We start from the raw sequence: 26,244 nt of genomic DNA, 5'->3' as shown, positions 1-26,244 counted from the left end.
GGTGTTAGTATCTTCTACCATCGGGGAATTACTGTTTGATTCCTATAGCTCTGTAGTATACATCTTTTTTGAACTAGCTCAGATAGTATCACAACTGATAGTTAAACTGAGCCTTAGCTTTTTGAGAACAATATATTTCTGTGCAGCTTAGAAACATAATTCTGCTAAGGATTAGACTTGTGGGTATAGATCTATCCAAGATGTTAAACCAAAGAGATATGCTGTATATTATTTTGTCAAAAAAGTATTTTCTGGGGAAATGGTGAAGTTGTTTGAAAGTTGAAAAGCTGAAGTTGTCTTAGATGCCATTATCAAAACTTTTGACCTGGAGGGGACTTGAGTGTGTTTTGAATCTGAGATGAGAATCTTTCCCTCTTTTTCCATTAAAAATCAGAAGTTGTAAAATCTCGATCTGTAAGAATATGAGTTGGTGTGGATTAGGAGATGGTATCTATTTGGGTAACTGCTTTGAAAATTTCTAACAAATGCTGTATGAATAGCTATGTTTTAAGTGTTTTTTTTTTATAATTTCCTAATCCACAAGGAAAACACTTAATGTTTCCATTTCTCATGACTGTAAAAATTACCATTTCAAAGTTTCTTTAATGAAGTGAAATAGATTATCATTATAGGGTTTTTTTTTTGTTTTATTTGCTTCTAACAGATTGTTTCTAGCAAGAAGTTAACTCGACCATTGGTCCTCAAAAATGGAAAACCTGCAGGGAAAGGCAGCATCACGGTAAGATAAGGCTTTTGCTTTTGTTAAATTATTTAGAAAAAATAGGTAACATTATGGCAAGATATGTAAGAGGCAGCATGGTGTTGTGACTAGAGAGTTGGCCTCAGCACCAGGAAGATCTGGATTCAGGTTCTGCCATGGATGCATACTTGCCGGGTGACCTTGGGTGAGTCCCTTAATCTCTCAGTGCTTTTGGCAACTCTGAGACTCTTAAGTTGCAGAGAAGGTGCCAATCTGTATTTATAAGAAGGAGTTTCTTGCCAAGAGCTGCTTAGATCAATGAAATCACAAGTCTTTAGGAAAAAAAACAAACAAACCACGAGACAGCTGTTTTTCAGTAACATTTTGTTATTTTTTCTAAGCAAATGAAAAAAAAAATTTTTTTTGGCCAAATAGTAAGGTAGAGTCGGGCTCCAGATATTTGGAAAAAGGGAAAAAAAAAAGCTGTTCTTGCCATGTGGGGATTCCTTGATCTCTTAGAACTCTGCTCTGGAAATCTCATAGTTACTGGATGCTTAAGAAACAGGAGCTCAGCTGCACTGGAAAGTTGTGTGTTTGCCATGTGAGACCTGTGCTGGCTATCTTCACACGGTCTTTCTTTCCCGCCTCTCCAGTGCCAGTGGAAATAGCATTTCCTGCATAGCCTCAGTCCTGTAACATGACTAGCTAAGTGGGAGGTGCTAAGGGGCACATAAGGGGCACTCTTAAATTTGAGCATACTTTCTTAAAACCAACAGATAGTATTTGAAAAGAATATCTCTATGAAATATTTTGTGTGCTATCTTGAGATGTAGCCATTCTATACCCTCTCCTCTCCTCTTCCTATCTTAACTACCCATTGTGCAGAGATATATATGGTCACACACATTCCCAAGCTATCCATTTTTTAGTACTATCTCAGATATTAAAACATACTCCTCTTTTCAGCTTTGTCTGATACTTACTTTCTCTTTTGTTAGCATGCATCTTGTCCAAGAATGGAGATTCTATACAATGTAGCAGCCATTAAACACCTTCCATGTTCAGGGGATGGTGGTCTGCAGTGGGGGATACAAAGAAAAAACTCCATAGTTCTTGCCCTCAGGGAGTGTACATTATAGCAAACAGATTTCTAATTTTGCATGTTTTTTTTTTCAAATACAAAAATAGGTCTCTCTTTTTAGAATTATTGGATTTTATGCAACTTTTGTCAATCTCTTTGTGATTCCCACAAACCTCTCTATTAAGAACATTGTAAATCCCTCTGGGGAAAACCATTGTTATAGTTAGTTTTATTGCTCTGAGACCCTGATCCACTGGAATTCCAAGTTAATGATAGAATTAGTATTTTCAAGCTCATGAAGTAAAAAATACCGTAACTGTTTTAAGAAGAGTTTTTCTGAGAACTATCCTTGGTAGTTAGAGGACCTTGTAGATAATGATATAATATCAAACCTCTACTGCTTGCCTCTCTTCTTCTGGCCACTAGTACCTAGATAGTCATATTTTGGAGGGGGGGGTATCATTATTTTTGATAGATGTCTTTTGTTTTTACATCATATTGATTTCCATATATATTTATCTAACAATTATCTATCTATCTATCTTTCTATTCTCTACACAGTAAGGCATTCCTTGTAACAAAGATTAAAAGATAACTAAGGGTCACATATGTGACTTTATTACCAACCTAAATAAAGTAAAAATAGTTCTGGTTTAGGAAAATTCATGCCATCCTCAGCAGAAATTTTTCCTGTTGAGATTCAACCCAACTACTCTGTGTTATTTTGAAGCTTACCTTTTATTTCAGTATTTGTTGTTTTCAATGAAGAGAGATCCATTGAAGATAAAAAAAAAACCCAACCCATTTCTTTTTACACCTATAGAGCTTTGGCATTTTATATTCTGTTTTATACATAGGTATTTTAGAATAAACCTAGCCAGAGCCTTTTTTTAAAAACCATATTTTAACTCTTATAAGAACAAACCGTCCAAGCTAAGTTTTTCGTAAGACTAAACTTTTCTTAAAATCATATTTGTCTCTTTTAATGTTGTAATAAATTTCTAGATAATCTGAGATTATTTTACAGTGTTGTGTTCATATTCTTACGTTTTATAATTAAAATTTATATTCTGTGTGGGGTTATTTTTGGACTCTTATGTAAAGTGGATATTTCTGTCATTTCCCATGGTTTCTTACTGAGATTTTACATATACATTATAAAATGTTTCCCAAATAGATAAATGAATAAGGGAAAAAGCAGTTTAATAAAGCCAACAAATACATAAATGGTTTTTGACAATGTGTTTCTCCACTTCAGAAAAAAAGAGAGGAAAGTGTATTTTCTCAACCCTTCTCCAAGGCAAAACTTAATCATTTTAATTTTACAAATTAAGTTTTGTTTTTATTATTCTTTTTGTTTATGTTATTGTAGTTTTTGTATATAATATTCCTGATTTGTTTCACTTCACTCTACATCAGCTTTGAATTCTTCATAGCTGTAATTTCCTATATACATAGCTGTATTCTATTGCACTTATATACCACAATTTGTTTAACCACTCATTGATTGGTAGGGGCAACCAGATTAGAAAAAGAATATTGGATGTATTTCCTTTTGTAGTTCATTTAAATATAGTAGGGTTGGTGCATTAAGAACAATTCTTTGATGTTAAAGACTTTTTTTTCCATTTACCATGGCATGCCTTTCCTAAACATTTTTATTCTCCCATCTCCCTATTCAACACTAGTATAATTATTAAATATTTTTAAAATCCATCTAAAAGTAGGATAGAATAATATATCATTTATATAACAAAATTTATCAATACTAGAAAAATTGACCAGAGTCCTACATGGGTTCCATTTTTTTTTCTTATTTAACTTGTCTATTATTAGATTTCAGCTGAAGAAGTAAAGGATAACAGAGTGGTCTTATTTGAAATTGAAGCAAGAAAACTGGATAATAAGGTTGGTAGAATGTAAAGATTTTAATAACATAATAATACTCAACTAAATCTACTTAGTTCCCTTTTGGAGGGAGATTTGTTTTGAAACAAAGCCTAGTAATGTGCCTCTTGTTAAAAGAACAGAAGGGGGAAGGGTTCTGGAATATTGTGATATGTATAAATTGAGTAGTGATTAGGTAGTTAATTGTGCTCAGATTCTAGTTTTGCATCTGATGCTAACTTCACATTTTTTAATATGAACCCATAATCTCTGAGGCTTTACCTGCTCCACTTTTACAACTTTTCATTCCCCCCCAAAAAACGGTTGTGTGGAAGTATCAGTGTTTGTATAAAAATCTTTAGTGGTAATTCAGTTCTTAACATTTGTTTAAATAGCTTAATTTTTTTGTTTGCTTCATATCTGAAGATGACCATGATCTAGTTTGGACAGATATCCTTGGTTTGGAATTAGGAAATCCTGGTTCTGGTTTTCGTTCAAGTATTGTCAGGATGTGTGACATTTGACAATGACCTGTGTACTTCAGTATTCCCCCCCACAAAATAAAATTTATAGTACTTTCCCCATCTCACAAACTTATTTTCAATCAGTCATAATGAATATAGTAAGCACTTACTATGTGCCAGGCACTGTGCTAAATACTTTGGGTACCAAAAAAAAAGAGAACAATATTTGCCCTCAAGGAGCTTACATTCTAATGGAGGACATAACATGTACACAAATAGGCATATTAAGGTATATACAGAGTAGATACAAGGTAATGTTAAAGGAGAAGGCACTAGCAGTTGGTGGTGGTGGTGGTGGTAGTGAGGGTAAAATGAAATAATACCTCTCAAAAGCTTTGGAAAATAAAACCACCACCACCACCAACTGAAACCCAGAACATATTTGTATCATGGAGCCTCTGTATTAATGGGTAGGAAGGGAGATTTCGGGGGTAAGTACAGTAAGTGGGGTTAATGATGGGAGGAAAAGCATTCAGGAAAAGAAAAGTTAGGTGCCAGTACGTAAGTATTAAATATAATTTTCAAGCAAAATATAAATGTAGAGTTTGTGTCAATTTTAGCTGATCGGTTAAGTCACTTCTGAGCTCCTGAATTTTTTATGTTACTTCTTAGCTTATTTGTTTAAAACAAATAGCCATCAGAAACTACTCTGTTGTAGTCTTATCAAGTTAGCTTTATTTTCTTTGTCCATAGATGCTATGATATGCATCAGTCATAAGGCAGGATAGGTGATCAATGCAAATCTATCACCCCTACTAGAAAAATAGTTCAGCATTTATGCTTTATTCATCAGTGGTCAGTTAACCATCTTTGTTTCAGAATGACAGCATTTTTTTTTCAAAGTGTGAGGGCAGATTCTTAATGCCACCTGCCCATAGGGAACATATATTACTGCAAAGATATTTGCCTATTGGGAACATAGATTACTGCAAAGAGATTTCTAAGTTTATGTCTTTTCTAGCACATTGGCCCTCACTTCTGAGTGGTTGGGGAGGTAGATTTTTTTTTCTAATTTAATTATCACTAATATATTTGAGCTGATACTAACTTCATGTAGCTCATCATATATACACTATAGTTGCAGATGGTTTCACTCCTTTATTTTTAGGATTTATTTGGAAAATCAGATCCCTACCTGGAATTTCACAAGCAGACATCAGATGGACAGTGGCTAATGGTACACAGAACAGAGGTAAGTTAGTGGAGTACAAGGATGAAAAGTATGTTTTAGAAGGAAGCTGCTTTCAATGGAGTATCAGTATTCTGTCTGTTTTCTTTCTTTTTCTTAAAATTGATATGTTTTGTCTGTTTTGTCTGAGACTTCCCAAATGAATAAACCTTCCACCAATTACATTCCCTAAAATCATTTAAGCAGAATCCCCAAACAGGGACTGTACCTGATAAGGACCTGACACTTTCTACTGTTGTAGCTTAACCTATTGTTACCCCAAAGAAAGGATGAGTGCTTTAACTTTAATATTTGATACCAACATTGTCTGTCGTATTTGATTTGAGTTTTGTTGCTAGTTAGGATTGTCTTTATATTTATGTTGTTATTATGCATATATACAGAAACATACACACATACGTATATATACGTACATACCTATATACATACACACATATTATTTTTATATTGTTGCTGTCATCGACTATGTTGTTCTTCTACCCCTTCACTCATGAGCATTTTCTTGGATCTTAGAAAAATAGCCATGAGAGTCCAGACTTGCAAAGGCTGAGCTGCACAAATTATTCATTATGTATCCTCCTCAAAATGTATATATGTTAAAAAAAAGTTAGAGGGTATTACAGGATTGAGTACATCCTCCTATGAGTTGTTTTTACAAGAATACTAGAGTATATTACAGTCATCTCGCAACAATGCCAACCTGTTATTTGACTGGTTCAGATGCATGCAGGCTATCTCCTTAAAGTGAGAGCTCTCACACATTAAAGCCAAATACATAGTTATATATTGGAAAAAATAACACAGATTATGGGCTGCACTTAGATTTTATGCAGGTCAGATTTAGGCAAAAAAGTGTGGTCTATATTTGGATCAATATGTACTAGGCTTCTCTCTTGTTTCCCAGCAAGCAAGGAATCAGAATGCAGGTGTAATTTAGTTGTGACTAGATGACATGATGTCTAGTGTTGTAAGTTTACATTTCTTTTCTCAGTTTTTTTTCCTACATGTAAGTGGTAACGTATGTCTCCTGACTGCCATCTTTGTTACCCTTCGAAGTTGTGTAATGAGTGAACGTATTGCCCCAATAACTATTTTTTTCTTCATACTGTTACCAGATTGTGTCTTTTATGTATGGTTTTCATAGAAGTTAAAAAATAGGTGCTCCTTTGGATTTTCTTTAAGAAAAGCATGAAAAGTTCAGCAAGTAAAGAAAGGAGGACTAATAGTTGCATGAAAATCAATGGTCGGTCAGTTAACAAACATTTATGAAATGTTTACCATGAATTAGGCACTGTATCAAGAGCTGGAGATACAAAAAAGGCAAGAAACAATCTTGTCCTTTCCCCATGTTTTCCCTCTTCCACCACAGAACTCATAGTCTAATGGAAGAGACGACATATAAATAACTAGATACATACAAAATACAGATAGTAGATGGAAGACAATCTGAAAGGGGAAAGCACTAGTAAAGCCGATTTGATTAAGCTGGAGATTGTTTCTGGTCAATCTGTTTACATTTCTTTTCATAGGTAATTAAAAACAACTTGAATCCTGTTTGGAGACCTTTTAAAATTTCTCTGAACTCTCTGTGCTATGGAGATATGGACAAAACCATTAAGGTAACGTGAATATTGTCTGTGCATTATTTTGAAATGTGAAGCAATATATGAAAAAGTAGAGCATATGTATGTATAGCAGATATCTATAAAGTTGGATTCATATTCATATCTAGAGGATTCCAGAGGAGGAAGCTTGCCTCCAGGGAAGTGAATCAGAGTTTGAAATAATGTAATATAGCCTTTTATCCTTATCTTTACCAATTCAGTGTCATAAACACTGTTTTTAATTTCACTCCATATTTCTGATGAAAAAAATCCAACTATTTGGTTAGTCTTTGTATTTAATTAGAATTCTCTTGCTTTGAGTGCTTTTAAGTGTGTACTCTGTTTTAACCGAGGTAAAACCCACAGCCCGGTACTCAAGAAATGAGGGAGGTTTTGATATTTCCATTCATTACTTTCAGAAGAAAGCAGGATTATCCCATTTATTTAGAATTTTAGAACAGTAGGATAAGGCTACAGAACAATCCAAAAGGAAATGATTGAATGATGTCTGTCTTCCTGAGATCAAGGCTGCATAAACTCTTATTAAAATTTAATGACACAAAAAAGTAAATTTAGAATTAAATTTAGAATTCTCTTTATGTTTCCAAGGATAGCTTTTCCCCTCACTTAAAAAGAACTATGAAGTAATTCCATTGCAATTAATTTGAATAAAGCAGGAGTGTATAGATTTGGATGCTCTATCTTAGATTCACAAAATTTTGTCTTACAGAGAATATGTTTAATTTCTAAAGTATTTTAGCCACCACTAGGAGTAATAACCTAGAAATAAAAGAAAATCCATAAAAGCATCTTAAAAATGCCTCTATGCAGCATTATATTTATTGAGTTTTTACTTTTTCTTCAAATAGCAATAACTTGGGGCTCCATCCATAGGACCTGAGCAGGGAGAGAATGTTAGAGCTGCCCGAATTATGACTCTTCTTTTTCATTTCTAATGGTGTGTTAAAGATTAAACAATGCTTTTAAACTTTTCTGCTCACAGTGGCATGCTTAATGGGCTATTTTATTATAGTAAGTAAACTGGTTTTCTGAGTTTTCTCTAGTGAATGCCTTTCTTCATTTCAGAATCCCTCAGTTTGTGCATTGATAAAAAAAATGCACAAACTGACCTACATTGTCAGTTACATTTCTTACAAATTGTGTGTGTATGTGTGTGTTTGCAGTGAGTCTTAGGAAGTTTTATAGATCTGTGAGTCTTTCTGCTTTGAGGACTAACAGAAATGAGCAGTTGAGGGGCTGGGAAGGAGAGGCTGCTGTGAAAGTCAGCAGTGATTTCTGTACTCTATGAATTTGCCAAGTGTTGGGCTTTTAGCATGTATCATTTCCATAACATCAAGCAGACAGGAAGAGAAATAATCATGCATGCTTGCCACCTTGCCAAGAATGTGAATGCATCAGTATAATGTTGTGGAGCTGTGTGGTATGGGGGATTTTATATATATTTCTATATGTATGTCTCTGTGTATGTGTGTGTGTATGCTGTGCATGTGCTTAAATGTTAAACGTAAAATTTTACAAGTACTACTTCTGGTTGCTTGGTTGGTGGTTGTCCTTCATTCTCAAAGAGGACCAAAAGGACATCACTATGCTATAGAGTCAAGTTATAGTGCATCCAACTGTGGCTGATCTGACCAATACGAGCTCAGAATGATCTACCACAGATTGGGCATTTGGGGTGGATTCTCTGAGTTGGCACATCTCTTGTTTCTTTTGAGCTACTTCAATTCTGCTTTGCTCATAAAGTACAGCACTTTCTCTGATGTGGATGTGCCAGGCTGGGTGGTTCTGTGCCAGTGTCTCCCCTGTCACACTATCAATTCCAAAATTCTTAAGAGACACCTTGAGGGCAGCTAGGTGGCGCAGTGAGTAGAGCACCAGCCCTGGAGTCAGGAGGACCTGAGTTCAAATCCAGCCTCAGACACTCGACACACTGTGTGACCTTGGGCAAGTCACTTAACCCCAATTGCCCGGCCTCATGCCCTGCAAAAAAAAAAAAGGAAGAGAGACCTTGAGAGTGTCCTTGTAGTGCTTCTTCTTAACCTATTATTGATAGACACTGACTAATGATATGATCCATGCATTTTAAAGGAGAAATCCTGTGGTGTTATCTTCACTGTATCTGGCCACATACCAGTGAGTGTTGCAGAGTCATGTCTACCCCTCCCCGCCTTTTAAAAACAAAGGCTATGCAATACACAGAAAGACTCTCAGGCCTGAGTTCAAGGCCCAGCTTTATCACCCAGCTGGGTGATTTTGGACAATTCACTTAACCTCTCTAAATCTGTTTCCCTTGATATGAAATGGGGACTGTTTGCCTTGTCTGCCTTTCAGGTATGATGAGGAAATGAGAACACATTGTAAAAGTGCTTTGAAATCATAAAATGCTGGACAAATATAAAACATTAATTAGGGAGAGAAATCAGAATGTGCCACATGTACTGGTTGTAGCCAATGATCACAAACTCTAAATTTTTTTTTGGAGAGAAGTTAAGGTCTGGGGGAAACTAATTTTTATGAGCAGTTACTAAAACTTTATAACATTTTTCTTCTGTAAGTTCTTTTCTTTTCCAAAGCTTGTGTGTGAAATAGCATTTGGATGTACATATACAAATGTGAAATTTTGGTGTCTGCAGTTCTAAAAGTTCCCATTATTGGAAAACAGCTGAAAGCTTATTAAGTTTTTTTAAAATTAAGATTGTGTTGTATTTTGTATTTTTATTTTTAGGAGAAGCAGGAAGCCTGAATTAAAGTTATTCATTTCCCTTTCACTCTAGACTTTTAAGAAAAAAGTAAAGATTTGGGCTTGGAAATAGAATAAATGGGGCAGAGCAGGCAAAATGTTGGAAATGTTGGTGGTCCTAAGTGTTAGAAATATCTTTTTGATTTTAAATAGCATTATGTGAAATCATCAATTGTTGCGTATTACAAAGTCAAAGATTTAGAGCTATTTAGAAATATCTTTCTGATTTTAAACAGCATTATGTGAAATCATCAATTGTTGCATATTACAAAGTTAGAGATTTAGAGCTATAAGGCACCTAAGCCATGTAGTCCAAACCCTTCATTTTACAGATGAGAAACTGAGAAACAAGTTAAGTCACTTCTCCTAAGTTACACAGGCTATTAAGTGGCAAAGTCAGAATTTGAACATAGGTTCTCCAACTCCAAATCCAGTGTTCTTTCCATGGTGATGTGCTGCCTGCCTTTTTATTTTCTGTGTTTTCTTAGTCTCCTACAAGGAGGTTAAAGTTAGGAATGAAAGACCTACTGGTAAGATAGTTAAAATGAAAAGAAAAAAAAATTACTTATTTTGCCCCTTCTAGAGCAGAGGTCACAGAAATGTTGAGGTAAAACCAAATTGCTTTTTAGCTAAAGGATTTTCATGAGGAATACATATCCTAAGAGAATTCAGAAATTTTTAAGGCAGTATGTCTTTTTTTGTTTTTTTTTGAGGCAATCAGGGTTAAATGACTTGCCCAGGGTCATACAGCTAATAAGTGTCTGACATTGGATTTGAACTTAAGCCCTCCTACTCCAGGGCTAGTGCTCTGTCCTAGGGCTCGCTGCCCTTTCTAGGCAATATTTCATAGATTACAGGTCATATAACCAAAGCTGCTGATCTATCTACTGCGCCATCAAGCTGCCCTTGCCTCTGCTTTTATAGAGCAGTTCTTTCTGTTGCCAGGATAGGCCCTGTCATCATTTCCTCCTATTCTAGATTCAACAAGGCTAACAAGGAAGAACTCTGAGTAAATCTATAAACTTGGAGTTATGTTTAATGCAAAGCAGGCAGTCTTACTTGTATTCTGAAGAAATGGAAAATGGAGACCCTTGGCTATTGGAGCCCAGCAGACAATGACTGCCAAAGCTAAGACACTTATTATCTTTCCTATCAAAAGTTTTACTAGCCTGAGCTGCACAGATGAAGAACAAATGATAACCGAGGTAATCCATTCAGTGATTTTGGCGTTGGTTCTCTGGCTTTTTTTCTTTTTCCTCTTGACAGTTTGGATTCTCAGTGTGGCCCTAATCAGGACTTGGAGTCTAAATGACATCAGACAAGTCTCACTAGGGGAAAGCCACTGCAGCGGAGTGGTTCACTGCTCGAGGTCTGATAGTATAATAGTTCTATGTAAATACCCTTGGAAGTAATGACTTTTTGTCTGCTGCCACAAGAGAATTTAGGAAAGGGTGGGAAGGAAGATAAAAATCAGCTCATTTTGCTACTTGTTAAAGTCTTTGAAAAGATTTTTAGTGGGGGAAGGGCAGTGATATTATGTTTAAAAAACATGATCCAAGTATTTTACTTATCTTTGCTCTCTTTGTCCTTGTATCATGGATGATAGAGATAGGTGAGTATTCAGATGCCTTTTCCATGGAAGCTGTATCCCCCTAGTTCAAGCTGTGTGTGTCAATAATTTTGGCAGGGAGTCTGTTTTAAATCTCTTAATTTTGTAAGTCTAATGCCTAAATGCAAAGTTTTTGGCATCCTAAGATGTAAAAGGTAGGTGTTATCAGATCACATTTATTCTCATTTGCCCTTGTTAATCAGAGATGTTGATTTTTGTTTATTTTTAATTGTGCTTAATTTCAGGTAGAATGTTATGATTATGATAGTGATGGGTCACATGATCTCATTGGAACTTTTCAAACCACTATGACAAAACTAAAAGAAGCCTCCCGAAATTCTCCTGTGAGTATCTTTTTGAATTTGTATATACCTCTTTTATTTTGGTCTTGCATTTGTCGTTGGGGTTTTCTGTCAGTGTGATAAACACTTAGCATGTACCTTCCTTATAATTGCATAGAATACTTTAAATCTTTATAAGTCTAGTAAAGAGCTGGCATTCTTGCTTTATATTTAATTTTAAAGGTTCAGTCTCATTTGGCTACGAATTGTGCGTATGGCCTAGTAGAATTTTTGTTGTATTAGCTCAAGCCATGGGGGATGCCATGTTCTTTATAACGCACTAGAATCTGATTTTTGAGGTGGATTTTATCTTGCTTGGCTCTTCTCTCCATCTTTCCCTTCTCACCCAGGAGAAAGATAGAATCAATGCTCGTTGTGGGTTCTCATATGAAGCATTTGCTCAGGGAGAGGTCTTATTAGGAGAGACATCTGGTTCAACTAATTCCATTAAAACCATTTGGGTACCTTTACTCCATTCTGATTATTTCTATTGAGGTCATTTCAGTCTGTGGTAATCCAGCACAATTTTCTATAAAGTGGTTCCTCAGACAAATGTGTATTTGATCCAACACAGCTCCTAATACTTTCTAACTAAAGTAGGTTAATGCTTCCTTAGTAGCACACCATACAGTATTGGTTCTCTCCCTAAGCTCTTACTGACTTTTCTGATTTGAATGGGATAAAGGTGAAGTGCAAATTCCTTTTCTAATCTCCTGATCTATTTTGTCAATATTTGTATTAAATGCCTACTAGGTATAGTAACTATGCCAGGCACTGAGGATCCAGAGACAGAAAGAGAATAATGCTTGCCTTTGAGGAGTTTATATTCTCCTGGGGGAAGCCGCAGATCCACAGATAAGACAATGCAAAATAACTTCAAGATAATTTCAAGGAGAAACTAGTAATTAATTAATGGGGGTTTGGGGGGAGAGAAGGAATAAGAAAGTGCCTTGTGTAGAAAGTAATGCCTGAAATGAGCTTTGAAGGAAGCTAGAAATTCTAAAAGTGAGAAGTACTGAATAGTATTCTGCTTAGGAATCTGTGGAGGAGAGTATAGGTAGATGGGTGGTCATATTTTCAGTAAGAATATATAATTTTTATATTTGAGGTAGTCTCCTGAAACAGTGAATATAATAATATAAAGGTTACTTTGGCTTATACATTACATAGCAGTATATAATATATCAACACATATTCTATATAAAGTGTTTATATTATTATTATTATTATATTATATATAAAGTTATGTATAAAGTTAACAATTATAAATGGACATGTATTTATATAATAAAATATACTATATAATAAAATGATATATAAAATATATGTAATCTATAAATAAATACCATCTATAAATAATATATCCTATATGTTAGTATAATATGTAGAAGTTTCTGGCTATTTATTTTATCCTGCTTTATGACTAAGTGGTGACTTTTAGGTAACTTTTAACAAGGGAAAACCTTTTCATACAAAAGCATCTATACTACTGAGGGAAATGAGTTTTATAACATAGCTGGGCTAGATTTTCCCAATATGCATTCTTCTCTGGCAGAGCTCTAAATGAAGGAATAAATGATTTTGGTTGTAAAAGGCAAATTCTGATGTCAGTTTCTCCTCTTTGATCTTGAGTCATTTCATCTGAGGCTCAGACACCAGCAACCAAGGCAGAAATTCTTTGAAAAGAGGAAAAAGTCATTGGGAACCAGCCAGGCTTTATATGATGCCATTGACTTGGTGGCCAGTGATAAGGAGTGTTGGTTCTGTGCTAGTCCAGTGTTTGTGATCATTCCCAAGTGATCCTGGTAGAATGCTTTAGACTGAAAAGTGTGAGGTCTTTTTGTCACGTTACCTTATGCTTTTAATTAGTTGTTAAATATTTGCAAACACAAGCTTTTCAAATGGCTTCTTTCATACAAAACTGCTTCCATCAATACCACAGAAATCTTTTGAGAATTTCTGTCATCAGTGAGAAATCATCAGATCTGAGGTAACACTGTATGCCTGTAAATAAGTGGTTGTTTGATATTACAACAGTTAGTAGTCATATTGCCTGCTGAATATCCAAGGCCAACATTTTGCTGATTCATTTATAATCTTTGAATGTTTTTTTTTTCAAAAACTAGGACCAAAAAATAAAAAATAAATAAAAAAGACTTAAAAGAGACACATGTTCAGATCTATATTTGCTCCCTCTTCCCCCCACATGAATTTTAAGAACCTACCTTAGGCAAAAGAATCCTCAGGACAAAGATAATTTAGATTTAAAAGAACTTCATTTGTACTTAAAATGTACTTATTACTAAAAATGCAAAGCACTAATTTTGAAAAATTAAAAAGTTTCAGAAAGTAGTGATGGGTTTTGAAAACAAATGAGAATGTCAGAATTTAATGTGGAAATCCAAAGAAGATCTTGCCAAACTAAGGAGTTATGAATTTAAATATGTATTACCAAGGACTTGGTCATTCTCTCTGGCTTATTATATATATATATATATCTTAGAGAATTAGGAGATGACCTGGTTTTGGGAAGCAATTCTTGTCTGTGGCAAAATGTTTCCAATTCAGTTTCATCTAGCTTCAGCAGCTTATGTTTTCTAATATTATAAAATTCCTCTTTACCCAGCATTTTATTGTGACCAAAACTCTATTAGGAACACATTTGAAATTTACCCTATAATGGTAATTGCTGTTTATAATGATGGTATCGAGGCATAATGAAGATGCTGAAGTGTCTTTTGGACCACGAGGCAAGATTAAATATCATTTACCATCTCCTGAATGTTTAGCGTATTTCGTTGGTAATCCTCATTACCCAAAGTCAGCTCCTTGACCGAACTAATGGTATCACCATTCTTTCAGTCGCGTGGTTTGAAATTTTAGTGCTATCTTTTTTACACCTTCCTTATATATCACCCTTATTCAGTCACAAAATCTTTAAGACTTTACTGTCATGTGAGTTTTTCTTTTCTCCATTCCCTCTGTCACTGCCCTAGTTTACATCCTTATTACCTCTCTAGTACCTACCTTAGGGCAGGCAGGCGGATAAAGTGTTGGGCCAGAAGTTGGGAAGATTCATCTTCCTGAGTTCAAATCTGGCCTCAGACACTTACTAGCTGTGTGACCCTGGGCAAGTCACTTAACCCTGTTTGCCTTAGTTGCATCGTCTGTCAAATGAGCTGGAGAAGGAAATGGCAAGCCACTCCAGTATCTTTGCCAAGAAAACACCCAATGGAGTATTGAAGAACAAAAACCTCCTTTAGATACTGTTACAGTCTCACTCATCTTTCTTCCTCTACACTGTTACCTCTTTAGTTCATCCTACATATATCTGAACCTGATTTTAACTCTCATCTCTATGCAGATGACTTAAAAAAAGTGAGCTCATTGTGAGAAAGGATTGTTTCATTCTTTATTTTTGTATTCTGAGTGTCTGTCTCATTGCCTGGCACATAATAGATGCTTAGCAATGTTTGTGGATTGATTTTTTAAAAAATTATTATTATTGTAGTTCAATTAGTTCAGTCCTACTCTATAGCTCTAGTCCTTGCACTTCCCTGTTTAGAACCTTTATCTGTTCCCCATTGCTTATCTAATAAAACCTAAACCCTTCAGCCTTGGAGTTTGGACTTAATTTATTTTTTTATTATTATTATTATTTTTTGTTTTTGTTTTTGGAGGGGGGGGGAGGCAGGGCAATTGGGGTTAAGTGACTTGCCCAAGGTCACACAGCTAGTGTGTCAAGTGTCTGAGGCTGGATTTGAACTCATGTCCTCCTGACTCCAGGACTAGTGCTCTACTCACAGCACCACCTAGCTGACCCCTGGACTTAATTTATATATATTCTCACTTGTTTTTGTTTGTTTTAGCAAGGGATGCAGTTTTATTCTCTGGGTATATCTGAGGAAGTAAATGAGGTCCCACATAGGAAAAAAGCTAGGGAGATTAAAAAAAAATCACAATGGAAAAAGAGAAGATTTGAAGGTGAGGAAGTAGAACAGGGTTTCTCTGATCTAAAAGTTGGGAAGATTATTAGAAGAATACAGATTGGAGAGAAGTGGGAATCTATTGAGGAAGAGGCCCATAAAGTAGACCGTGAGGGAGATTAGGAAAGGAACACCATGAAGGAAAGGTGTCCTTTTTGGTAGTCATAGAGTAACCACTTTTTCCAGCTTCATTTCTTATTGTTTTTCACATACTGTTTATCCTTGTCCTCAGAGGGCAGCTAGGTGTATTGGGCATCAAGATGGGCTCTTAGCACTTATTCAACCAAGTGCCCTTGAAGAGTTTTGCCTTTGTTTCCTTGATTAAATTAGGAGTCCTTGATGACCTCCTTGCCTCAAGGGAAAGCCTAGTTTACATGGGTTTGAGTGACATGTTTGTGACATCAGAGGCTTTTAAACCACGTGGGTTTAAGTTGCGTTTTTGTGGCGATTTTAGGTCATGTGGATGAGTCGCATGTGTGACTCACCTTTGACTCTGAACAAGATATATAAACGCAGAGGTTGGCTTTCTCTTTTGGAGATCTGAGCTGCAGCAGGAGTGGTGCGTGACTCTAGGCCAGCCGTTGTTATTAGCTCCCTGGCTTTGATGTTGATTTTTCTCTGGTAACTATATGTTGTGATTTTTTCAGACAGAAATCTGTCTGTTGATTCGTGTTTATTTGCTCTGTTTGTATTTGCTCTGAAGCTCAGGATGCTGGCTTTTCCCCCTTTCCCCACTGAGCTGAGTGAATGATATTTGTATGTTGGATTAAAGTAAGATTGTTAACCTCTTAACATTGCTTTCCTTAGTAAAGCAGATCAAAAGAACGTGGGCTTGCAGCATTCTTGTTGTTGGGCTTGTGTTGGTTTTTCTTTTTTTTTTTAAATTTATTTAACATATTTAGTTTTCAGCATTGATTTTCACAAGAGTTTGGATTACAAATTTTCTCCCCATTTCCACCCTCCCCCCCACTCCAAGATGGCGTATATTCTGGTTGCCTTGTTCCCCAGTCAGCGCTTCCCTCTGTCACCCCACTCCCCTCCCATCCCCTTTTCCCTTCCTTTCTTGTAGGGCAAGATAAATTTTTACGCCCCATTGCCTGTGTATCTTATTTTCTTGTTGCATGCAAAAAACATTTTTGTTTGTTTTTGAACATCTGTTTTTAAAACTTTGAGTTCCAAATTCTCTCCCCTCTTCCCTTCCCACCCACCCTCCCTAAGAAGTCAAGCAATTCAACATAGGCCACATGTGTATCATTATGTATAACCCTTCCACAATACTCATGTTGTGAAAGACTAACTATATTTTGCTCCTTCCCAACCCATCCCCCTTTATTGAATTTTCTCCCTTGACCCTGTCCCCTTTTGAAAGTGTTTGTTTTTGACTACCTTCACCCCCATCTGCCCTCCCCTCCATCATCCCCCCATTTTTTTTTATCTTCTTCCCTCTTCTTTCCTGTGGGGTAAGATTCCCAATTGGGTATGTATGGTATTCCCTCCTTAGGCCAAATCTGATGAGAGCAATGTTCACTCATTCCCCCCTCATCCGCCCTCTCCCCTCCTCCCACAGAACTGCTTCCTCTTGCCACCTTTATGGGAGATAATCCATCCCATTCTATCTCTCCTTATCTCCCTCTCTCAGTATGTTCCTCTCTCATCCCTTAATTTGATTTTATTTTGTTTAGATATCTTCCCTTCATCTTCAACTCACCCTCTGTCCACTATCTCCCTCTCCCTCTCTCTCCCTCTCTCTCTCTCTCTCTCTCTCTCTACATATATATATATATATATATATATATATATATATATATACACACATAGATATATACATACATACACATTCACCCATATATATACATAAACATATATGTATGCATATTCCCTTCAGCTACCCTAATACTGAGGTCTCATGAATCATACACATCATCTTTCCATGTAGGAATGTCAACAAAACAGTTCACCTTTAGTAAGTCCCTTGCAATTTCTTTTTCTTGTTCTTTTTCTTGATTACCTTTTCATGCTTCTCTTGATTCTTGTGTTTGAAAGTCAAATTTTCTATTCAGTTCTGGTCTTTTCACTGAGAAAGCTTGAAAGTCCTCTATTTTATTGAAAATCCATATTTTGTCTTGGAGCATGATACTCAGTTTTGCTGGGTAGGTGATTCTAGGTTTTAATCCTAGCTCCATTGACCTCTGGAATATCGTATTCCAAGCCCTTCGATCTCTTAATGTAGAGGCTGCCAGATCTTGGGTTATTCTGATGGGGTTTCCACAATACTCAAATTGTTTCTTTCTGGCTGCTTGCAGTATTTTCTCCTTTACTTGGGAACTCTGGAATTTGGCAACAATATTCCTGGGAGATTTCTTTTTGGGATCTATTTGAAGAGGTGATTGACGGATTCTTTCAATTTCTATTTTGCCCTGTGGCTCTAGAATATCAGGGCAGTTCTCCTTGATAATTTCCTGAAAGATGGTATCTAGGCTCTTTTTTTGATCATGGCTTTCAGGTAGTCCAATAATTTTTAAATTATCTCTCCTGGATCTATTTTCCAGGTCAGTGGTTTTTCCAATGAGATATTTCACATTATCTTCCATTTTTTTCATTCCTTTGGTTCTGTTTTATAATATCTTGATTTCTCATAAAATCACTAGCTTCCACTTGCTCCAATCTAATTTTTAAAGTAGTATTTTCTTCAGCGGTCTTTTGGACCTCCTTTTCCATTTGGCTAATTCTGCCTTTCAAGGCATTCTTCTTCTCATTGGCTTTTTGGAGCTCTTTTGCCATTTGAATTAGTCTATTTTTTAAGGTGTTGTTTTCTTCAGTGTATTTTTCAGTATTTTTTGGGTCTCCTTTAGCAAGTCATTGACTTGTTTTTCATGGTTTTCTTGAATCACTCTCATTTCTCTTCCCAATTTTTCCTCTACTTCTCTAACTTGCTTTTCCAAATCCTTTTTGAGCTCTTCCATGGCCTGGGACCAGTTCATGTTTTTCTTGGAGGCTGTTGGTGTAGGATCTTGCACTTTATTGACTTCTTTAGGCTGTATGTTTTGGTCTTCTTTGTCAGCAAAGAAAGAATGCAAAGTCTGAGACTGAACCCTGGTGTGTTTTCGCTGCCTGGCCATATTCCCAGCCAACTAACTTGACCTTTGAGTTTTTCAGTGGGGTATGACTGCTTGTAGACTAACGAGTTCCATGTTCCACGATTGGAGGGGAGGTGCCAGCTCTGCCACACCAGCTCTGCTCCTTCCCCAACCCCCAACCCGGACTGGTCTTAGATCTTCAGCAGGCCGTGCACTCCTGCTCTGATCCGCCACTTAATTCCTCCCACCAGGTGGGCCTGGAGCCGGAAGTAACAACAGCTGTAGTTGCCCCACCTCCGCTGCCCCCGGGGCTGGAAGCTGAATCCTTCTACTCCCGCAGCTTTTCCCACTAACCTTCTCCTTAGTCTTTGGTGTTTGTGGGTTAAGGAGTCTGGTAACTGCCGCAGCTCACTGATTCAGGCGCTAGGGCCCCCTCCGCCCGGCTTCTGGTCTGGATGGTCCACGCCGTTCAGGCTGGTTTCTGCTCCACTCCATTCCCAGCTCCCAGCTCCCAGCTCCGTGTGGGATAGACCTCACCCAGAGACCATCCAGGCTGTCCTGGGCTGGAGCCCTGCTTCCCTCTGCTGTTTTGTGGGTTCTGCCATTCTAGAATTGATTCAGAGCCATTTTTTGTAGGTTTTTAGAGGGACTCAGTACGGAGCTCACACTAGTTCCTGCTTACCAGCCGCCATCTTGGCTCCGCCCTTGTGTTGGTTTTTCACCCCCACAGCAGCTAGCCGAATTGTTGAAACACTAGGTAGTGCAGTGATTAGAGTGCTGGGCCTGGAGTCAGGACGACTCATCTTCCTGAGTTGAAATCCAGCCTCATACACTTACTAGCTGTGTGACCCTGGGCAAGTCACTTAACCTTGTTTGTCTCAGTTTCCTCATCTATAAAATGAGCTGGAGAAGGAAATAGCAAAGCACTCTAGTATCTTTGCCAAGAAAACCCCAAATAAGGTCATAGAGTTGGTCATAACTGAGCATAATTTTTAAAAATTATTTTTATTTCATTATTTCCCAATTAGATATAAATTTTTTTAAATAATCATTTAAAAAAAAATTTGAGTTCCAAATCTTCTCCTTACCTTCCCCCCCGCAGAAGTCAAGCTATTTGATTTTGATTATACACATGAGGTCATGCAAAACATTTCCATATTAGCCATGTTGCAAAAGAGAATACAAATAAAATAAAACAAGATGAAGAATTAAAAAAAAAATCCTTCCATTTGCACTCAGAGTTCATCAGTCCTCTCTCTGAAGTTGAATAGTGTTTTTCACCTTTAAATACTTTGGAATTGTCTTGGATCATTATCTTGATCAGCGTGGCTAAGTCTTTCACAACTGATCATCCTACAATATTGCTGTTACTTTGTACAATGTTCTCCTGGTTCTACTCACTTCACTTTTCATTAGTTCATATAAATCTTTCCAGGTTTTTCTGAAACCATCCTGCTTGTCAGTTCTTATAGCGTAATACTATTCCATCACAGTCATATACTACAACTTATTCAGTCATCCCCCAATTGATAGATGTCCCTTCAATTTCCAATTCTTTGCCACCACAGAAAGAGCTTTTATAAATATTTTTTTGTACAAATAAGTCTTTTTCCCTTTCCTTTGATCTCTTTGGGTTACAGACTTAGTAGTGGTATTTCCGAGTCAAAGGATATGCACAGTTTTAGAGTCCTTTGGGCATAGTTCCAAATTCTTCTTTAGAATGGCTAGAATAGCTCAAAACTCCTCCACCAGTTCATTAATATCCCAGTTTTCCTACATCCCCTCCAATATTTGTCATCTTTCTTTTCTGTCATGTTAGCCAATCTGACAGGTGTGAAGTGGTATCTCAGAATTGTTTTAATTGGCATTTTTCTAATCAGTAGTGGTTTAGAGAATTTTTTATGTAACTATAGATAACTTGGATTTCTTCTTCTGAAAACTAACTGTTCATTAGCTCTTCTCAGCAATACAATGATCCAAGATAATTCCAAAAGACTCACGATAGAAAATGTTATCCATATCCAGAGAAAGAACTGATGGAGTCTGAATGCAGATTGAAGCATACTATTTTCACTTTATTTTTTTTTTGTGTTTTTTTTACTTGTTCTGTTTCTTCTTTCACAACATGATTAATGTGAAACTGTGTTTTACAGTATTGCACATCTATAAACTTTATCAGATTGCTTGCTGTCTTGGGTGGTGGGGAGAGAGGGAGAAAAATTTGGAACTCAGAATCTTATAAGAAAGAAATGTTGAAAATTGTCTTTATGAGTAATTGGAAAAATAAAATAAAGTGAAAAAAAAAAACAAAAACAAAAACTAACTGTTCATATCCTTTGATCATCGTAGACTGTCTATCAGCCAAATCGTACTATTCTGTTCCCTGAACTTGACATGCACATCCTGCTTCTATATCTTTGTTTTTTCTGTTCTCTACCTGGTACTCCTTATTTACAATCTCTAACTGTTGACATCTTATCCATTCCAAATGCAATTTCCTTTAAGAAGTCTTTCCTGATTATCCAAAGGGTGTGATATTTTCTGCCTCTTATCTGCCTTACTGCTATGCTTATAGTTCTTTTATGGTACTTATCATAAACTTTCATTATTTTTGTTCATTTTTTAGCCTGACTATAGCTAGGTCTCGATTAGTGTGGAGAAGAAATCTGAAGGGGCCATACAAATATGCATTGCATATTTCTACTGGGCTATAACCAGGAACCACCTTTTATATAAAACTCCTCGTGGGAAGAGACTGTTTTACTTATTTTCTTTGACTAGAATAATGCTTTGAATTGAATTGTGCTCACAATGGGAACAGGGAACAGAAGTAAAAGACATAGTCTCTGACCTTAAGGAATTTATGATTTAGTTGGAGAGATAAGATTAACCCATATTCAAATATTTCATCCCTTTCTTCCTTTCTTCCTTTAATAGGCATTTATTCAGCACCAACTAAATCGCAAACCCTACTCTAGGTTCCAAGTATACAGAGACAAAACTGAAAGTACTTATTCTCAAGGAGTTTATGTTTTACTAATGGGTGTGTGAGGTGGGGATGAGATAAGAGTCATTCAGCGTAATATATAATTAAACACTAAATTATATGAAACAGATACAGAGGTCTAAAGGTGAAATCCAGCCAACTTCTTGCTTTTGTAAGGCCTTTGAGAGTAGTTTCTGCATTTTTAAATGTCTTCTTAAAAATGTACATTTTAAACATCTTACTGTATTTTAAAATATAAAAATCATTCTTGGCTTGGGAGGTACAAAAAGCAGGCTGAAGCTGGATTTGGTCCTAGGGCAACAGTTTGCTGATTCTTGACAGACTCTAAATGCAATGAGATTTCAAAGGGTTGGATCACACAGGAAAGACTTTATCTATGAAGTAAGTCTCGAGGGATAGGAAGGACTTTTGACAGATAGACAGAGGATATCAGCCTGAAGAGAAGGCCTAAGTGAAGAGGGTACAAAAGGTAGCAGAATTATCAGGTTACAGATCATATGTAATATGCCCTTATCTGATAGAAAGGCTTGCTCTACTCTTAATGAATGGATCTGGTAACTCAAAAAAGCTCTTGAAGGCTGTTGTGCTATTTGGTAGAGATAGCTTCAGTGTTCGTTGGTTCTCTAATAGTCACATTTCTTTTTCTAAGCAACTCATTTTGCTCTCTCTTTGGAATAGCAAGGATTATCCTCTTCTAAGGCAAATCCAATGTTAGGCCTGTGCCAATTACAGGAAAATTAATTATCAGTGATATTTTGCATACTTGATGAATAAATAAAGCAATTTAGGGCTTGGGAGATTTTCGGCATAAGAATGAGACATGATGTTGAGAGAAGGAAAAAAAACCATTCCTTAAATCCTTACCAGGACTTCTGGTGGGGTAATGGAATTTTTTTGTAGTTTACACTTATCTTCCAATTCCTATAGGTTGAATTTGAATGCATAAATGAAAAGAAGAGGCAGAAGAAGAAAAGCTACAAAAATTCCGGTATTGTCAGTGTGAAACATTGTGAGGTCAGTACTAGTTGGGCTAATTGCTTTAATTTGAGATCAATTTGAATAGTTGTCTCCATTCCCTGAGCCAGCGTGCTATGTGTCTGGGCACCTGAATCTTTGACTTCTGGACATTCCAGAAATTAAACATTGTGTTTTGAGATCTTCACGGAGTGGAGGGGAATAGGGATAGTGAGTTGCAACAAAATATTTTAAATAGCATGTTTACTTCAAGGGTCAAAACATCTCAGAAAAGTATGGAGGCATTTGCCTAGAGGCCTGTAGGGCACTCTGTGTATTTGGTACTTTTCCAGCAGAAAGCCAACAGAAACTATGGCCTGCCATCCCTGCACACAGTGCCTGACGAGCTGGCATTTTCCAAGCTTGTTGGAGTGCAAGTAGCCTGACCCAGTTTTGTTCATCCTGTTAATCTTTTCAAGATGAGAAGATTTAATAATGGCTATAATATGAGGAGGAAAAAAATTTTTTTTCCCCAGGCTATGTGTTTCTGAGACTTATTATATAAATGAGTTGTTTCCTGTTTGATTTGGATGTGAAAACTACAAACAAGGCCCTTGTTATTTTACCCACTGTTGAGATCCTAAAACTAATCATTGTCTTTTCCCCATTTTTGGTTGAGGTAACATTCCTATCCTGGTGGTGATGCCCTTTTTGGGAGTAAGATCATTCCATTAAAAGTAAAATGTAATCCTGACATGTAATCCTACCTAGAACATCCCTGGGATGTTGAGCCAAGATGCCACCATTAATGTTAGAAAGTCTTTCACTGGAATAAGAAATGCTGAAGGATTGATAGAAGGCTGGCTTTGTGTGCAAAAATCCAACCAGAATGGAGTGAGTTGGCATAGCGTTAAATTTTGTGTTTTACTAGGGAGTTGGCAAAGAAAGTAAGGTGAAATGGATTAGCTTTGGAAATACTGTAACATGAGTCTTTATTCCCATGTATTTGGAAGGAGGTTTAAATTCAGGGATAGAGGGACTAGTGAAACAGAGACATCTTAGACTAGAATTTAGCACTAATTTGCATGTATTTACATTTTACCTTTATTCAGTTTGGCTCAGCAAGATTAATTTATGTCCTCTTCAAAACCTAAGTGAATGGAACTCCTTGTTCTGTATTTTACAAAGGGAGGGTTTTAACTTTAACTCTCTGTGTTTAGATTACAGTGGAATGCACATTCCTTGACTACATCATGGGAGGATGTCAGCTGAATTTTACCGTACGTGAAATAAATTTCAATGTATTTTGAGCTAGATTTTATAGGGTGGGCTGTGATACAAAGGCTTTACTGCCTGTCTTAAAACTGTTTTTGTTTGTTTGTAACTGAATGTGTGACCAGATTTTCTATAAATTCATTAAATGTGCTGTACCCAGACCCAATTTCTGAGCTTGTCACAAGGTTTCTGTTTTATGGACAAGAAAATCTGTCATTCCTGAGAGCAAGCAGACATGTATAGAATCTGTGCTCATTTGGTAATAAACAGAGTAATTCAGATGACTGTTAACTGAAAACGGTGACAGTTGCAGCAAATCCACAAAGTTAAGGGCTGAGTGCAATAGAAATTCACGACTTAAGGCTTCTGGAATAATAGGAACAGCAGGTATGTATTTCATGTAAACAGTTTGAGAGGTAGTTTCATGATGAGGCCAAGAAATGCTCTCTTTAAACACTGATTTAATTGTCTATAGAAATGCCAAGGCATATGCCTGCTCTTAGGGTGTTGTCAATAACAGACTTAGAGAACAATGAGTTTGGTGCAGGAAATTTTTCCTGAGGTTAAGCACTGACTTCTGTGCCTTCCAGCCTTGGTAGTTGTTACACTATTGTTTATTGCAGGTGGGAGTAGACTTCACTGGCTCAAATGGTGATCCTCGATCTCCTGATTCTCTTCATTATATCAGCCCCAATGGAGTTAATGAATATTTGACTGCTATCTGGTCTGTTGGGATGGTCATTCAGGATTATGATACGTAAGTCTCAACTAAAGTCCCATCTTTGCAGGAAGCCTTTCCCAACCCCTCTTACTTTTGGTGCCATTTCTGTTGATTATTTCCCTTTTGTCCTGCCTACATATAGCCTTTTTGTATATATTTACTTGCTTGTTGTCTCCCTGTGTTAAATAGTGCACTCCTTGAGAGTAAGGGCTGTCTTTTGTATGGGGACTGTCCTCGGTGCTTAAGTCCAGTGCCTGGTACGTAGGAAGTGCTTAATAAGTATATATGGATTTATTTTAGAAAAATCCTGGCACATAGAATGTGCTTCATAAATGTTTGTTGATTGATTGATTTTAGGAAAATGATGACGCTGATTTTTGTAGCTGCCCAGAAACAAAATCACTATGCTTTTGTTTGGTTCATTCACTTAAAAAATATGTACAGTGCCTGCTATGTGCCAGGCGCTGTGCTAGCCATTAGGGATACAAAGTGAAAAATCAAAAGAAACGGGGTAGAGTGGATAGAGCTCTGGACTTGGAATCAGGAAGATCTAAATTCAGGTTCTTCTTTAGACGTTTACTTGTTGGATTGACCCTAGAAAATCCACTTAATCTGTGTGGATCTCAGTTTCCTTATTTGTAAAGTGAGGACGTTGGATTCAGTTCCCTCTAAGGTCCCTTTCAGCTCTAAATATGATTCTACAAAGTAGCGTCTGCCCTCATGGGATTTGAATTTTAGGGCAGAGACTATTTAATTTTTGTCTTTGTACCTTTAGAGCCTAGCAGGGTACCTGGCTTATGCTATGCCACTCAATAATTATTTGTTATTGTTGCTGTTTTATTGTTTGTCTTCATAGATAGGTGAGCATTAGAAAAAGTTCTGTGTTACCAGTTTCTTTCTGGGTCTGTTAGCTCTAGAGTGAATGTGCTTTTGATTTTTTCTATTGGCTCTTGTTGTATGTTTAAAGCTGTTGGAGATGGTCATTTATCTGCCTGATATTTAAAGAGAATAAAATATTTCATATTGTTAAACTTTATTTTTAGCGATAAGATGTTTCCAGCCTTTGGATTTGGGGCCCAGATACCTCCCCAGTGGCAGGTAAGAAGTTCTTTTACCCCTAGAGCACCCTACTTATTGAAATGTGCGCAAAACCTTATTCTCTCATTTGTGTGTTGACAGGTATCACATGAATTTCCCCTAAACTTTAACTCATCAAATCCCTTCTGTAATGGTAAGTTTTCACAATTAACATGAAGATCTTAAGCTGAAAGTCTCAGTGGCACTGATTTTTTACATCACTTGAAACTCCTCTCTTTTTCTCTGAAAATTTTATGTTTGGTTGTAGGAAAAAAAAAAAAGCAGAGGAGCAATAATTTCTGTGAAATTTTTAACACTAAATTATGTAAGTCGAAAAATTGCATTATCATTCTTATGATTTTAGGCCAAATAATAAAAATACTTATAATGTTGAAAACTTTATCTAAATCCTGACAGCAAATATTATTATGGGTCATATTATTGTTTTTAA

General features: G+C 36.5%; 1 protein-coding gene across 1 annotated transcript in view; it reads left to right on the top strand.

Annotated features, from left to right (window-relative positions):
- CPNE3 (copine 3) overlaps positions 1-26,244 on the top strand; it is a 63,005-nt gene that overhangs the window by 27,667 nt on the left and 9,094 nt on the right. Inside the window, exons 4-13 of the mRNA XM_036756977.1 lie at positions 665-739; positions 3,618-3,689; positions 5,301-5,384; positions 6,911-7,000; positions 11,601-11,699; positions 22,694-22,780; positions 23,941-24,000; positions 24,619-24,752; positions 25,760-25,814; positions 25,896-25,947. Of these exons, the coding sequence (XP_036612872.1) occupies positions 665-739; positions 3,618-3,689; positions 5,301-5,384; positions 6,911-7,000; positions 11,601-11,699; positions 22,694-22,780; positions 23,941-24,000; positions 24,619-24,752; positions 25,760-25,814; positions 25,896-25,947 (808 nt within the window). The remainder of the gene's footprint in view (positions 1-664; positions 740-3,617; positions 3,690-5,300; positions 5,385-6,910; positions 7,001-11,600; positions 11,700-22,693; positions 22,781-23,940; positions 24,001-24,618; positions 24,753-25,759; positions 25,815-25,895; positions 25,948-26,244) is intronic.

The sequence above is a fragment of the Trichosurus vulpecula genome, chromosome 1 (assembly GCF_011100635.1).
Source record: "Trichosurus vulpecula isolate mTriVul1 chromosome 1, mTriVul1.pri, whole genome shotgun sequence".
Taxonomy (NCBI): domain Eukaryota; kingdom Metazoa; phylum Chordata; class Mammalia; order Diprotodontia; family Phalangeridae; genus Trichosurus; species Trichosurus vulpecula.
Note: the sequence above shows the minus strand (reverse complement) of the source record. Positions and strands in the feature narration are given on the sequence as shown.